Source organism: Trichoplusia ni, chromosome 17, assembly GCF_003590095.1.
Source record: "Trichoplusia ni isolate ovarian cell line Hi5 chromosome 17, tn1, whole genome shotgun sequence".
Lineage (NCBI taxonomy): Eukaryota > Metazoa > Arthropoda > Insecta > Lepidoptera > Noctuidae > Trichoplusia > Trichoplusia ni.
This window is the reverse complement of record NC_039494.1, coordinates 7,510,885-7,525,781: the sequence shown is the minus strand read 5'-3', so window position 1 is coordinate 7,525,781 and position 14,897 is coordinate 7,510,885. Positions and strand designations below refer to the sequence as shown.

The 14,897-nt window shown below is 36.5% G+C and overlaps 1 protein-coding gene across 1 annotated transcript in view; it reads left to right on the top strand.

Annotated features, from left to right (window-relative positions):
- LOC113502496 (extracellular serine/threonine protein kinase four-jointed) overlaps positions 1-4,152 on the top strand; it is a 31,784-nt gene extending 27,632 nt beyond the window's left edge. Inside the window, exon 2 of the mRNA XM_026884093.1 lies at positions 1,422-4,152. Within this exon, the coding sequence (XP_026739894.1) occupies positions 1,478-3,043 (1,566 nt within the window). The 5' untranslated portion in view covers positions 1,422-1,477 and the 3' untranslated portion in view covers positions 3,044-4,152. The remainder of the gene's footprint in view (positions 1-1,421) is intronic.
- Positions 4,153-14,897: the final 10,745 nt, after the last annotated feature.

Sequence of the window (14,897 nt, the reverse complement as noted above, 5' to 3'; positions counted from 1 at the left end):
GAGTGACCGTTAGACGGCTTGTACGATTACGTTGTAGGTAGACAACAAGACATAGTGTAAATATTTTATTTTGTTAATATGATTGATTGGTTATACTAAGTCATTAATACACAATAAATACTACTTAGGATTTTTCTTTGTTTATGATTGTTCTTCATCATCATCTCAGCCTATAGCAGTCCACTGCTGGACATAGGCCTCTCCATAATTTCTCCAGCGCGACCGGTTCGTTGCCACCTGCATCCAACGGGACCCAGCGGTTTTCACCAGGTCGTCGGTCCATCTGGCAGGCGTCCCACGCTGCGCTTGGTGGTACGTGGTCTCCACTCCAGAACTTTTCTGCCCCATCGGCCGTCCGATCTTCGCGCTATGTGGCCCGCCCATTGCCACTTCAGCTTGCCAATCCTACGGGCTATATCGGCGACTTTCGTTCGTCTACGGATCTCCTCATTTCTGATTGTTCTTATTTAAGTTAAAATAGTAAGACAAAGTACAGATCAAAAAATTCTGTCCAATACTGACGTTACAATAAAAGAACGGGCAAGTGCGAGTGCTTTGCCCAGCAGTGGGATCAAAAGCAGGTTATATAAACAAGAAAAAAGTGCGAGTCGGATTTTCAACACTGAGGTGACTAATGAAATAAAAGAACTAATAAAAAAAAATGGCTTCCCATCAAATTTATGACTGTGGCCACGTAGCTTAACCTCGATCTTTATTTTACTGTTTTTTGTTATAGCGGCAACAGAAATACATCATCTGAGAATTTTAACAGTTCATGAGATATAAGGTCGATGATAAACGAACGGTCAGGTAGTTCTGTTTCAAATAAGGATCCGTTTTACTCCTTGGTTAAAGTACCCCAAAAACGTCTATCAGATTACCATAGGTAAACCTTTGGGTCTGTCAGGGTCATGTATAGAACGTCCTATTATAAAAGCAGTCTTGCAAGAAAGACAGCTGTATTGAACAAACGATTAAAATTCAATGAATATTTATAAATATCATAACAAAGATGTCCCGTGGCGGTATTAACAACTCTTATTAATACAAAAACTAATTGAATTATTTTATGAGACGCTCTGTATAACACCAGCCTGTAACTGTCCCACTGCAGGCCTCTCATACAGAGAACGAGCATTGATCACCACGCTTGTGAGCTGCCCCACGGTGGGGCGCCATTACCAAAGCTGTTAATAACACCAGCCTGTAACTGTCCCACTGCAGGCCTCTCATACAGAGAACGAGCATTGATCACCACGCTTGTGAGCTGCCCCACGGTGGGGCGCCATTGCCGAAGCTTTTAATAACACCACCCTGTAACTGTCCCACTGCAGGCCTCTTAAACAGAGAACGAGCATTGATATTTGTAAACACCTATATTTATTATGAAAATGCTATTAAATTATTTTCTTTTGTTACAGAAACTCCAAGAAACATGACAACGTCAGAATAGAAAAGAAAAGAAGATAGATCCAAGATGGCGGCTATAAAAGAAGCAACCCAACCCCCTTTTAGTGAAAGAATACCAACATTGAAAGATATGAAAGAGAGAAGCATAGACAAAGGAAATATGGCCATAGATCTCATACATAGACCTTATGTAATCTACAACGATTATAGTAATAAAAGTACGAGAAAAGATGGAGTAACCTACTGTTTCGTAAGCGTTATAATAAGTTTCATTTTCGGTTTAGCAATTGGCATTATTTTAATGAGCGGTCAATATGAAGACAGACCTATAGCTACCGACAGACAACCATACAAACAAAATATGAAACTAGACAAAGCTGAAATTAAGACTGAACAAAATAGATTTTCAGCTGTATCCTTCACTGGTTTAGAAAACAAATATAACAAAGATATATACCCGAAAGGACTCACTGAAGTTATGAAAGATATTTTAAAGGATACAACAAGTGATAGCAGACATCATAATAATATAGTTATAAACAAAACGTTTGTACCAGACCATTCAACTGTTTTATATGACAATGTATATTGGGGTCCGCAAATTGAAGACTCCATGCCCCAAGGTTACGGTGACAATTCCGCTGAAATCTGGGAGAAATATATAGAAGATAGTGAAGTAGTTAAAATGGAGGCTGGCTGTGGCCGGATGCAAAACAGACTGATCACCTTCAAAGATGGCCTACAAGCTTGTGTCAGATACAGACAAAATACTGATCAAATTCAAGGCGAGATATTCAGTTTCTATGTCGGCAGGTTGCTGAATCTAACAAATTTAGCTCCATCAGTAGTCAGAATTGTTGATTTGAAGGATAAACTTTGGAAGAATGTGGCCAATGACATCGCCAGCGCGCAATGGGGATCAAACAGAGCTGTGGTCATAACTCAATATATACCAAGTTTAGAATCCGCTTCGATTCCCGATATATTCCGCCCAACGAACAGACATTTAAATAAATTTGATATCCTAAAAATGTCCTTAAAAGAAAATGAGACGGAGATTAATAAACAGATTCTTATAGACAAACTAAGAGTTAAAGGTCTTAAGATCAAAGAGGAAAAAGCCAACTTCAGTCATATAGAAGTTAAATTAAACAAGAAAACAATTGAAAGGTTTCTAGAATTAGCCCAATGGTCAGATTTGATCATCTTCGATTACTTAACGGCAAATTTGGATCGCATTGTGAACAATCTATTCAATTTTCAATGGAATATTAACATAATGGATGGGCCCGCACATAATCTAGCTAAAAAAATGGATAGTGGACTTTTAATATTTTTAGACAACGAATCGGGGTTATTACACGGGTACAGACTTTTGAAGAAATATAACGTGTATCACAGTTTAATGCTAGACAATCTCTGTGTTTTCAGAAAGACTACAGTGAAAGCTTTAAAAAGACTGTTTAACTCAAAATCGGTGGGTAGTTTGTTAAGTGATATGTTTCATAAGAAGAATTCAGTGATAATAAGGGATATTTTGCCGTCACTCCCTGAAAAGAACTCGAAAATCTTATTAGAAAGAATAGGTAAAGTTTTAAATCAAATTGAAAAATGTGAACTTAATTTTAGATAGCCCATTTTTTCATGTCGCACTGATTTTTATATTATTATCATTTACTAGAAACATCTTTTAAGTTACATGTCTCCTTGCTAACTCTGACGAATCACTCAAATGTATTGAACTGACAAGTCAAAGTCACGTCACTTGTGGAAGAGGAATGTCATTCACATACATTTGAATTTTTCTGTTGTTGTGTATTTTTAGGTATGTTGTGGTGGTGTATACAGCCGGTGTTTTAAACTAGAACTTAAAATACAAAACTGGTCAAGTGTAAGTCGGAATTCCGACACTTAGGGTTCCGTATGACAAAGATAATGAAAAACATCATCTGTGTAAATTTGGAACGTCTATTTGTCACCTTCCTTTCTTACCCTTTGGATACGGAACCCTTATAAAAATCACTCAAACACAACTTAAATTGGAAGTCACCGTTAAGTCTCACGCTGTTTGCCACTTTAAGGTGAAAAAGGAGCATCAGAACACCTTAACCATCTCGATATAAGATGAGTCATATAATTGTTTAACTTTTGATTCTTATTTAGCGACAGCAAAATTTCTTGACTGCCTTTGAGTGATTCAGAAATCAATTCAGTTATTTTGGAATGTATAATTAATTATTCAAATGTTATAATTAATTTGAAGACATGTTTTTGATGTCAGCTCTTTAAGTATCTTTTGAAAGCAGAGCCATAGCAAAATGTTAGCAATTATTCTGCATATTCGCGAGAACTTATTACAAATTGCTTGTTTTATAATAGCAATTTTGCGACAAATTTGCTTTTCAAAGATACTTAATGATGCTATTGATTTTATATATCTATTTTTTTAACAGATTTTTCAAAAGTTCCTATTGTTTAGACTTTTTCGGTTGAAAATGTTATGTAAAACTATGGTTGAATAATTAACTTAATTACTAAGTGAAATCAGTAATGTAATTCTTTGAGATCAGTGCGAAAAAAAGTGATATTTTTAATAATATTTTGATGCCAAATAATTACTATTTATTGTTAAAAAAACTATACGATTAGTTTAATAACTATATGTGCCAGTTCATTTTGTTAAGTGGACAAAATATATTTTATAACACCAGCCTGTAACTGTCCCACTGCAGGCCTCTCTTACAGAGAAAGCATTGATCACCACGCTTGTGAGCTGCCCCACGGTGGGGCGCCATTACCGAAGCTGTTAATAACAGCAGCCTGTAACTGTCCCACTGCAGGCCTCTCATACAGAGAACGAGCATTGATCACCACGGTTGTGAGCTGCCCCACGGTGGGGCGCCATTACCGAAGCTGTTAATAACACCAGCCTGTAACTGTCCCACTGCAGGCCTCTCATACAGAGAACGAGCATTGATCACCACGCTTGTGAGCTGCCCCACGGTGGGGCGCCATTACCGAAGCTGTTAATAACACCAGCCTGTAACTGTCTCACTGCAGGCCTCTCATACAGAGAACGAGCATTAATCACCACGCTTGTGAGCTGCCCCACGGTGGGGCGCCATTACCGAAGCTGTTAATAACACCAGCCTGTAACTGTCCCACTGCAGGCCTCTCATACAGAGAACGAGCATTGATCACCACGCTTGTGAGCTGCCCCACGGTGGGGCGCCATTACCGAAGCTGTTAATAACACCAGCCTGTAACTGTCCCACTGCAGGCCTCTCATACAGAGAACGAGCATTGATCACCACGCTTGTGAGCTGCCCCACGGTGGGGCGCCATTACCGAAGCTGTTAATAACACCAGCCTGTAACTGTCCCACTGCAGGCCTCTCATACAGAGAACGAGCATTGATCACCACGCTTGTGAGCTGCCCCACGGTGGGGCGCCATTACCGAAGCTGTTAATAACACCAGCCTGTAACTGTCCCACTGCAGGCCTTTCATACAGAGAACGAGCATTGATCACCACGCTTGTGAGCTGCCCCACGGTGGGGCGCCATTACCGAAGCTGTTAATAACACCAGCCTGTAACTGTCCCACTGCAGGCCTCTCATACAGAGAACGAGCATTGATCACCACGCTTGTGAGCTGCCCCACGGTGGGGCGCCATTACCGAAGCTGTTAATAACACCAGCCTGTAACTGTCCCACTGCAGGCCTCTCATACAGAGAACGAGCATTGATCACCACGCTTGTGAGCTGCCCCACGGTGGGGCGCCATTACCGAAGCTGTTAATAACACCAGCCTGTAACTGTCCCTTGTTAAAAATATATATTTTTTCCATTTAACAACAATAAAGTGATATTTTTAGGTAGGTGTTGTAATAAATGAATTGTAAAAATATTGTAAATGTCAGACTGTCTTAGTTATTTATTTTAAAAATGCTTTTTCATAAATTAAAACATTTATTGATAAAAGGTTAGCCACGTCAATGTAGTAAAGCCAATTACAAAGTAACTAAAATAATAGGGATGATGACAATTTTTTTGCAGTCCGTCTTGTAGTTTTTTGTATAATAATGGATACGTATTTTTTAATTTGTCCCGCAAACATAAATTGACCAAATTACAGTGAATGAAACTTACGCATGACGTCACGATTGAGTATAAATGTTACCACATCGTTACGTCACAAGCCCCCTCTCCTAAACTTTAAAGCAGTTAATCTTTGTCAATTCTAGTTTTTCTGAAAAAGGAAAAAATACGTGTCTCATACTTTTCAATTATCTAACTGAGGGACTAATGCGATTTTTTCTTTTTATACCCAGTCGTCATCCCTATTCAACAGATAAGTAACATTTCTATAATATTTAACAATAATAAACTCTTGACCTACTTCGACCAAGACTGCTAGTGTCACAAGACATCAGCCACCTACAACACATATTATAGTACACGCTGTGCTAACACAGCTGCACTCTCTGTTCCCGCACTCTCATAGCGCGATGGACACGACCGGAGAGAGAGCACAAGCAGGACACACATTGTTACGTGCCTTCTGAAACACAGAAGCTGTGTTATTTGTAATTTGGTTAAAATTTGATACTTTTGACTTGTTACCTTTGACATCACATTTTATTTTCGTAATTTTTTGTCAAGTTTTGACGTTTGTAGAAATGTTATTTAATTTGTTAAATGGGTTTGTAATAGCAATATTTTCTTGAAAATGAATGTCTTAAAAAGTGTATTTTGAAACTAATTGGTGGAGCTTTAATACCCAATTTTTGTATATAAAGGTGTAAAAATTGATGTAAATTAATAAATTAAGATGAAATTATTTTACTCGTTTTATTATCATTAGGTTTTTGATACTTTCCAGTCAATGATAAGTAAGTACCAGTGTTTTACAAGGAGCGACTGCCTATCTGACCTCCTCAACCCAGTTACCTAGGCAACACGATACCCCTTGGTTAGACTGGTTGTCAGGCTTTCACGCTTCTGACTACCTGCAACCATTGTCAAAGGTTTACAATTGACATACACAATATAACATGCCTTTACAAACATGGGTATACTCCTGATAACATAGATAGTTACCCATCAGCGTACCGACTGCGACAAGCACCACTTAACTTGTGATCGATTGACCTAGTGGTTGCTTCTCAGCTGCTTGCGATACAGTCCACCAGGTCGTGGGTTCGAATCCCGAGTCATACTAAACTACACAATTACTGAGTTTTTCTAATCAAAAACACCGAAGCCACTAAGAACAGCGTCATGCTTTCACATCATCAACAGTCTTCCTCCAGATTGTGGTAGTGATATGGTCGTAGACACTGAGCAAATATAATATACTATAATATACGGCATGTAAGTATTTAGGGGATCTGATTAATATTGAGTGTAATTCTTTGGCATAACTCAACAGGATTGAGGATTTGCAACACAGGAGTATTTCGAAGATGCTCAAAAACCTTAAAGCTCTCAAAATATAAGCACTAAATTAGGTAACAGACTCCGATCCTAAATTACAAAAAAAACTAGTAGGCAGGAGACTCCAGAAACAGACATCCTAACACAAGCCATCACCGGAGAATAGCACTGCAAAAAAGTGGAAGTATTAACCAAAGACTCCATAGTTATTTATTTAATTAATTTAGTTAAAAGACAACATTTGTAACTATTTGTGAAGGATAAAATTTTCTAGCACCTTTTTGCGCGTTGATGTCTATTACATAATTGTGTAAAAAGCATTCTATGTAATCTTCGTCTGCATATCGTATGGTTGATGTACAACCTGGCGTCAGAGCTTAAACTGCTCGTAGGCCTCTGAAATTACTTCAAACACCTTCGAAAAATTCTTAGTTGTGTTAGATATTCATCACCGTTTGATATTTTCAATCACCCTTTCAATTAAATGATAATATCTGAGTTACAAGGATATGAATCGAAAATACATAGTGATGTGTTAATAATCAACAACCATGCAACTGCTAGGCTCCGCACATCGGGAGAGCGATATCTGTTGACGCATCAGAATCAAACGAGTCTTTCAAAAAATTTGAAAATTGTGTTGACTTCGAGAGCTCCAATCAGAATGCAGTACCCCGCTTCGTACACCTCAGATAGTTGACAGAATTGTTCAGAAGCATTATTTTGAGTATTAGACATACATGGGTTGTATTGTTCTTGCATTCAAATAATAAAACAGTATGGATTTATAAATAGGTAATTTTTGCTAGTCTTTTTTTCTAAACAAACATTCACTTTTTATTTTATCAAATATACACTTTTGATAAAAAACAACCTAAAAGTCAAGCATAAACGTAAAATAAAACTAGTTTAAACTTTACTAAGACATAATCATGCGACAAAAAGTCGTCCGACTAATCGCACAACACTCCGTCGGCCATAATCCCTCGAATAAAGTTTTGACAGCTGTCAAACTTGTCAAAATATAACGCAATTGAGTTTTTTTGTGTGTTTGAAACACAAATAAAAGGAAATTGTGGATGTTTTATGAGTGTATGTATTAAAGTAGCTGGTTCGATTCCCAGGCTGGTTATTTTTAGTTTTGTTAAAACTGGACTAGGCATGTTTAAAAAATGACTTGTCAAAGTGATGACGTCTACCCTATTTGTGGAATAAATGATTTCATTTCATGTTTGTTGAATAAAGATTAAGGCTATTTTTCTAAAGTTATCTGCTATTTACGTATCTACATTGCAAAACTATTTGACAAATATTTAATGTACAGTCTACACTTTTCTTCGGTTTTATTAAAGGAAACCAAGTTATAAGACTATTCTGGTTTTAAGATTTATTTATTCACTAGCTGTTGCCCGCGACTTCGTCCCCGTGGGTAGAAGATATAAGTTATGATTTATATCTGCCCTGTTTTTTCACATTTTCCATTGTATCTTCGCTCCTATTAGTTGCAGCGTGATGGTTTATAGCCTAAAGCCTTCCTCGATGAATGGTCTATTCAACACAAAAATAATTTTTCAAATCGAACCAGTAGTTCCTGAGATTAGCGCGTTCAAACAAACAAACAAACTCTTCAGCTTTATATATTAGTATAGATAAATAGTTTATGTGTTTTGAACAGACATATTACTCTTCCTTTATAATGGTAAAAATGTTACTTGTCTAGATCTAAAAAGTATAAATCCGGTCAAAAAATTATAAAAAATACACCCAACTGTCTGAAACAAAAATCCCAAAAACAAATTTCAAAATCTCTTTGTATTTAGTTCCTCCTTTAGACTACATTAGTGTCATTATCGCAAATACAAAACAAACACTTAAACATGAGTTATCTTAAAAATTTGAGGCGAGCATTTTAATTTGGCTGCTAAACTTAAATAAGATTAGCTAAAATAAAACAAGGAATGTACGAGTCCGACTCGCGACACTGAAGGTTTCGTATAAACGGGCTAAATAATAGTAATATTTTTTCTTAAAAATTCTCAGCTAAATTCATGACCGTATCAAGTATTGCTTAACTTCAATGTATGTTTCTGCTAGCTGTGGCCCGCGTTCCCGCGTGTTACAAATAAAAAATGATCCCACGGGAACATGAAATCGGGATAAAAACTATCCTATATGTTAATCCTGGTTATAAACTATCTGTGTACCAAGTTTCGTCTAAATCCGTTCAGTGGTTTTATGCGTGAAAGAGGAACAAACATCCATACATGCAAACTTTCGCAATTATTTAGTAGGATTTTCCCTTACATGAATTTCTTTATATGAATTTCAACTGCCTAGCAATGACAATTCATATGATACACCCCGGAGACAAACAGGCAGATAGCACAGTCTTGGTAATAGGGTTCAGTTTTTTCCCATTTGGTACGTAACCCTAAAATCGTCTGGAATTCTTGCTAAATCCTTTACATTTGTTTTAAAGGTTAAATGGCCTGAAGATCAACTCTCAAATTTATTATTTAAAAGGGTTTTATTATATTTACGACTTTGTTTCAATGTGTCAAATACAACTGTTTTTGTCTGTCCATAATTTTCAAGCTTATAATTTTAGAGTCCTTGCTTGCTTATGGTATTCCACGCTTGCCGTGTTTGGTACTTGAATTGGTGACCTATAAAATTTGTGAATATAATCCCTCTATGAAACTCAGATCATTATCATCATTATCATCAGCCCGTTCCAGTAGTACCAGTGTTTTACAAGGAGCGACTGCCTATCTGACCTCCTCAACCCAGTTACCTGGGCAACACGATACCCCTTGGTTAGATTGGTTGTCAGAACTACCCTTAATGACTGTCAAATATAGATAAATCACAGCCGGGACCCACAATTTAACGTGCTTTCTAAAAAAACGAACTCTATGACATAGATGGTCACCCATCCATGGATCGACCTTATCGAAAATAGCTTAACCTGTGATCGATCTACTTGTGTAGTTGTAGCTTAGCCTCAAACCATCAGCAATATGCAATACATACATATGTATACAAGTTTGAATTGAAAAAAAATCGAAAAAGCTGTATCAATTTCGATTAAACTTATTTTTAATACGACCTATCAAAAAATTGCGGTATTCAGCCCACTTTATTTTGATCATTAATTATTGCTCAGGCATTTATGTCTCGAACGAGGTGACATACAAACATTCTTGATAACTCTGTAGTATTATATATATACATAATATACAAAATACAGTGCAGCACTTAACATGGGTGGTTGACCGATTACGACAGGATTTTTGTGAGGAACAAATAGTTTTTGTAAACGGGTTCCGTCGTTGTAATAATAATTTTACAAGATTTTATTTTGCGTCATGATTAATGCTCAAGCTTTCATGTTGCCCAGGTAACTGGGTTGAGGACGTCAGATAGGCAGTCGCTCCTTCTAAAACACTGGTACTTAGCTGAAACCGGTTGGACTGGAAGCCGACCCCATCATAGTTGGGAAAAGGCTAGGCTGATGATGATGATTAATGCTAAAGCTTTCTTTCATTTGGTAAGGGTTGCCCAGCAGTGGGCAATTCAAGATGAAGCAAGGTTTATCATAAGGTCTAAATATGAAATCCATTTCTTTTTAATTTCATTTTTGATCTGATGCTGGAGCTGGAAGGTGAAAAAGTCGTAAAAAGACAGAATGAAAACGAGTTTGGATTTGTTTTGACAAAGAAAGAAGACAAAAACAAAGCAAGGACACTTGGCTATACGCGTAGTTGGTACAATAAATGAAATATATACATTACTAGCTGTTGCCCGCGACTTCGTCCGCGAGGTAGAAGATATAAGTTCCTAACTTACTACATTTTTTAAAGGAAGCAGTCGATGATGAATATTATTCCCCATTTTTGCTACATTTTCCATTATATCTTCGCTCCTATTAGTCTCAGCGTGATGTTCTTCTTCGTCTTCCTTGATAAATGGTCTATTCAACACAAAAAGAATTTTTGAATTTGAAACAGTAGTTCCTGAGATTAGCGCGTTCAATCAAACAAACTCTTCAGCTTTATATATTACTATATAGATTAGTATAGATTCATGCTTAAATTATCTATCCTAAAAATAACTATTACTACTACTAATGTTTTCATTACAACCCTTCACAATTAAAAAATGGTTTTCTCATATATCTTACGGAACTCTAAACGGGCTCGACCCACTAGGACAAGGCTTAATGGCGACCGCATTAAGTAAAAAAAGATACGTTATGAATCATGCACTATCGGTATCCTAAAGGTTTTGATAATGGCAGAGCAAAGAGTTAACAAATACAGACACGACACTACATTGACTTTAGTAAATATGTGAGTGCATTTGTTTGTATGCTTCTTGCCTCTTCACGCCTAAACGGCTGGACCGGTTTCAATGAAATTTGGTATGGAGCTAACTGATGTTTGGATAAACATATAGGCTACTTCTATCCGACGTCGTTAAGGTAAGGTAATGTTTTTGCAGCTATAACGACATCGTGATTGAGGCCCCGTTTGGGACCGAAAATAATCGGGCTATTTCGAAAAATATGTATGAAAAGACCGTTATTAAATAAAATTTGCCTACTAGATTAGCCATATTAATTGTGAATGTGTATATTAAGAATCACTGCTGCAATTCCATGGTGTACAATAAAGAATATTCTTATCTCATCTATACTTACTAATATATAAAGCTGAAGAGTTTGTTTGTTTGTTTGAACACGCTAATCTCAGGAACTACTGGATCCAATTGAAAAATTATTTTTGTGTTGTATAGACCATTCACCGAGAAAGGTTTTAGGCTATATATCATCACGCTGCGACTAATAGGAGCGAAGGTACAATGGAAAACGTGGAAAAAGCAGGGAAAATTATTCATCTTCGAGGGCTTCCGTTCAAAAATTCCTAACTTATATCTTCTAACCACGCGGACGAAGTCGGGGGCAACAGCTAGACTAATATAATTGCGTTAGGGTGGGTGTTCTAAAAAAATATAACCAATTTAATCATTGTTGACACTTGCCTTCTGGGAGGTCAAACAACTTAGGTAAAATACTATTACATTAAATACCATATCTGTTTATAATTTAGTCTATGTGAAAGCCTGCCTGAGCCGGGAGGTCTTCAAGTGACGTGTGAGTCTCAGTTGCCACTATAGCTTAGTTAAGTGCCGCCTTGCCACTAAAAGTACCTACTGTAAATAACTCGAGAATGTTATGGTGTCATAGGGAGGGTACCAAGTTGATGTCTTTCTATGTGCAGACAGACGGATAGTTTTTATATATAGATATAGGTCGAGTGGCGTACACACCGGTTTCAAGGTGTCGCTAGCTCTGAGGTCCCGGGTTCGATCCCCGGTCGGGTCAATGTAAAAATTCACATTTCTACATTGTCTCGGGTCTGGGTGTTTGTGGTACCTTCGTTGTATCTGAATTCCATAACACAAGTGCTTTAGCAACTTACTTTGGGTTCAGAATAATGTATGTGATGTTGTCCGTATTTATTATTTATTATTATTATTTATTGCAAATATTGTGTACGTATAAAGAAATTTTCTTAAGAAAATTGAATTTAATAATATAAATCTGTCAGGAAGACAGCCAAAAAAAATAGTTTTAGTTTGTTGTGTCATTACTTGCTATTAAAGTAAAAAGCGTACTGGTAAGTGACGTCACAAGAGACTTTAAATTATTGTATGGTCTTCCATACAATCATTGTTAATGTTTCCAGTTCTTACCGTTCAGCCAATATATTTTACTATGAAATACTGAAACATGTCTACGAATATTTCAGGAAACAACTATTTTCATACAATTATTTTTACGTGTATAATTTCCATTACTTTTTTTTCTAAACCAAGAATTCAATAAAGACATTTAAAAAATGATGCTGTCATCTCAAAATATAGAATGAAATGAAATGATAATGTAAGTATATAATGAAATTATTTGCCTTTAATTGCAAACTTATTTAATAACCTAATCGTTTGAAATATCATTCAGGTCATCTTTCAGGGCCGCTAAAACTAACATAAGAATCTCCGTTATTTACTCAACACACCAATCCTTAAGATATTGTATTTTACACCTACAGTTAACTGCCTGCTTATCCTATTAAGGCAATAGCGTTATAACAAATGGTTCAGTCAAAACTGTTGCGCTTGCGCATGACTCAAACTAAAATAGCGTACGACCGCCATCTTGACAAATCACTTGATACAGATGTGAGAAGATAGTCAGATATGATAATAATATAATATCAGCATCCTATCCTTTTCCCAACTATGTTGTGGTCGGCTTCCAGTCTAACCGGATTCAGCTAAGTACCAGTGTTTTACAAGGAGCGACTGCCTATCTGACCTCCTCAACACAGTTACCTGGGCAACAGTGTACCCCTTGTTTAGACTGGTTGTTAGATGTTCTGGCTTCCAACTACCCACAACGACTGTTACGGAACGTTACATGAATAATCATGTTTTGTTTCTGCAAATTATAAATTGAACTACCTACATATTGTTCATATTATAATTGGCAGCGGTAGGTATATTTATTAAATTCTAACTAATACATAAAAGGAAACACACACAATTTAACGTCCCTCCCGAAACACGGAGGAACTCGTTATGACATAAATGGTCACCCATCTACGTACCGATCGTATCAAGCTTAACCTGTGATCAAATTGTGGCAGTTGTAGTATAACCACGAGCTCCTCCAGACGTGATATAAGAATAGACGTGAGACTGTCCCACAGCTGGACAAAAGCCTCTTTCCATGTAGAGAAGGTTTGAGTATCGATTGCCACGCGGATTTTAACAAGGAGTATATTTTTTGGGGTAAGACTATTGTATTCAAACTAAGCAAAGCTTGTATTATGAGTTGAGAGAGAGGGAGAGAGAGAAAAATTGAATGAAAAGACCCATGTAATTCATCATTATCATCAGCCCATATTCGCCCACTGCTGGACATAGGCCTCCCCAATTGCACGCCATTGAGATCCATGTTCTCGATTCTCTTTCAGTAGGAAAAGGAGTGTTTAGAAAAAAACATTAACAGTTTTACATCAAATAAAAAAGTCATCCTAATCAGTCATGTTCTGGGTGAGAATCGAACCCACAACCTCCAGTATAGCAGTCAGGGCCACTTTCCACTAGACCAAAAATAAATCTGTCGTTCTATATAAAATGCTCTATGTAAAAAATATAGGAAGATGCCGTATCCATATTCTATTGACTTAATGTACTATCCATTTATAATATCTGTGTGTAGCAAACTGCCGAATTATTTAAATAAGATATTATTTATTATAGGAATCAATGGACCTGTTTACTGAATGTTTTAACACAAATATGTATATAGAAAATACTTTATATTTAGTTTCTTAGATAAATTTAAGATTTGAAGTTTAGGAGAGGGGGCTTGTGACGTAACGATATGGTAAAATTTATACTCAATCGTGACGTCACGCGTAAGTTTCATTCACTGTAATTTGGTCAATTTATGTTTGCGGGACAAATAAAAAAATGCGTGTCCATTATTATACAAAAAATACAAGACGCAGACTGCAAAAAAAAATTGTCATCATCCCTATTGTAAATTCAGTACGGTACGGTACAGTCAAGGTCAATTATTGTATTGGCAGAATGCTTAAGAGAATAGGAATAATTTCAAATTTAATCCAATTTCCAGTCATTGAATATGACTGGAAATTTTTAAATGAATGGTAGTTGCATGGCAATATAAAGATTGATTTGAGCTTGATAAGATGAAGATTATTATCATTAAAGTCTAGCCAATTCAATAAATATGCAAAATGTTAATTTTATAAAAACATATGTTGCATCTTTATGACACTGTTTATTTGAAACTTGCATATTATTAAGGATTATCGCATAATCATGTGTGTTTAATATAAAATATGATGTAAAGGTTTTTTTTACATTGTTTCAATAGAATTAAATATTCAAAGGTAAAAAAATTGAACCTGCAGAGGTTTCAGTGTCTACCCGTCTGTCACCAGGGCTGGATCTC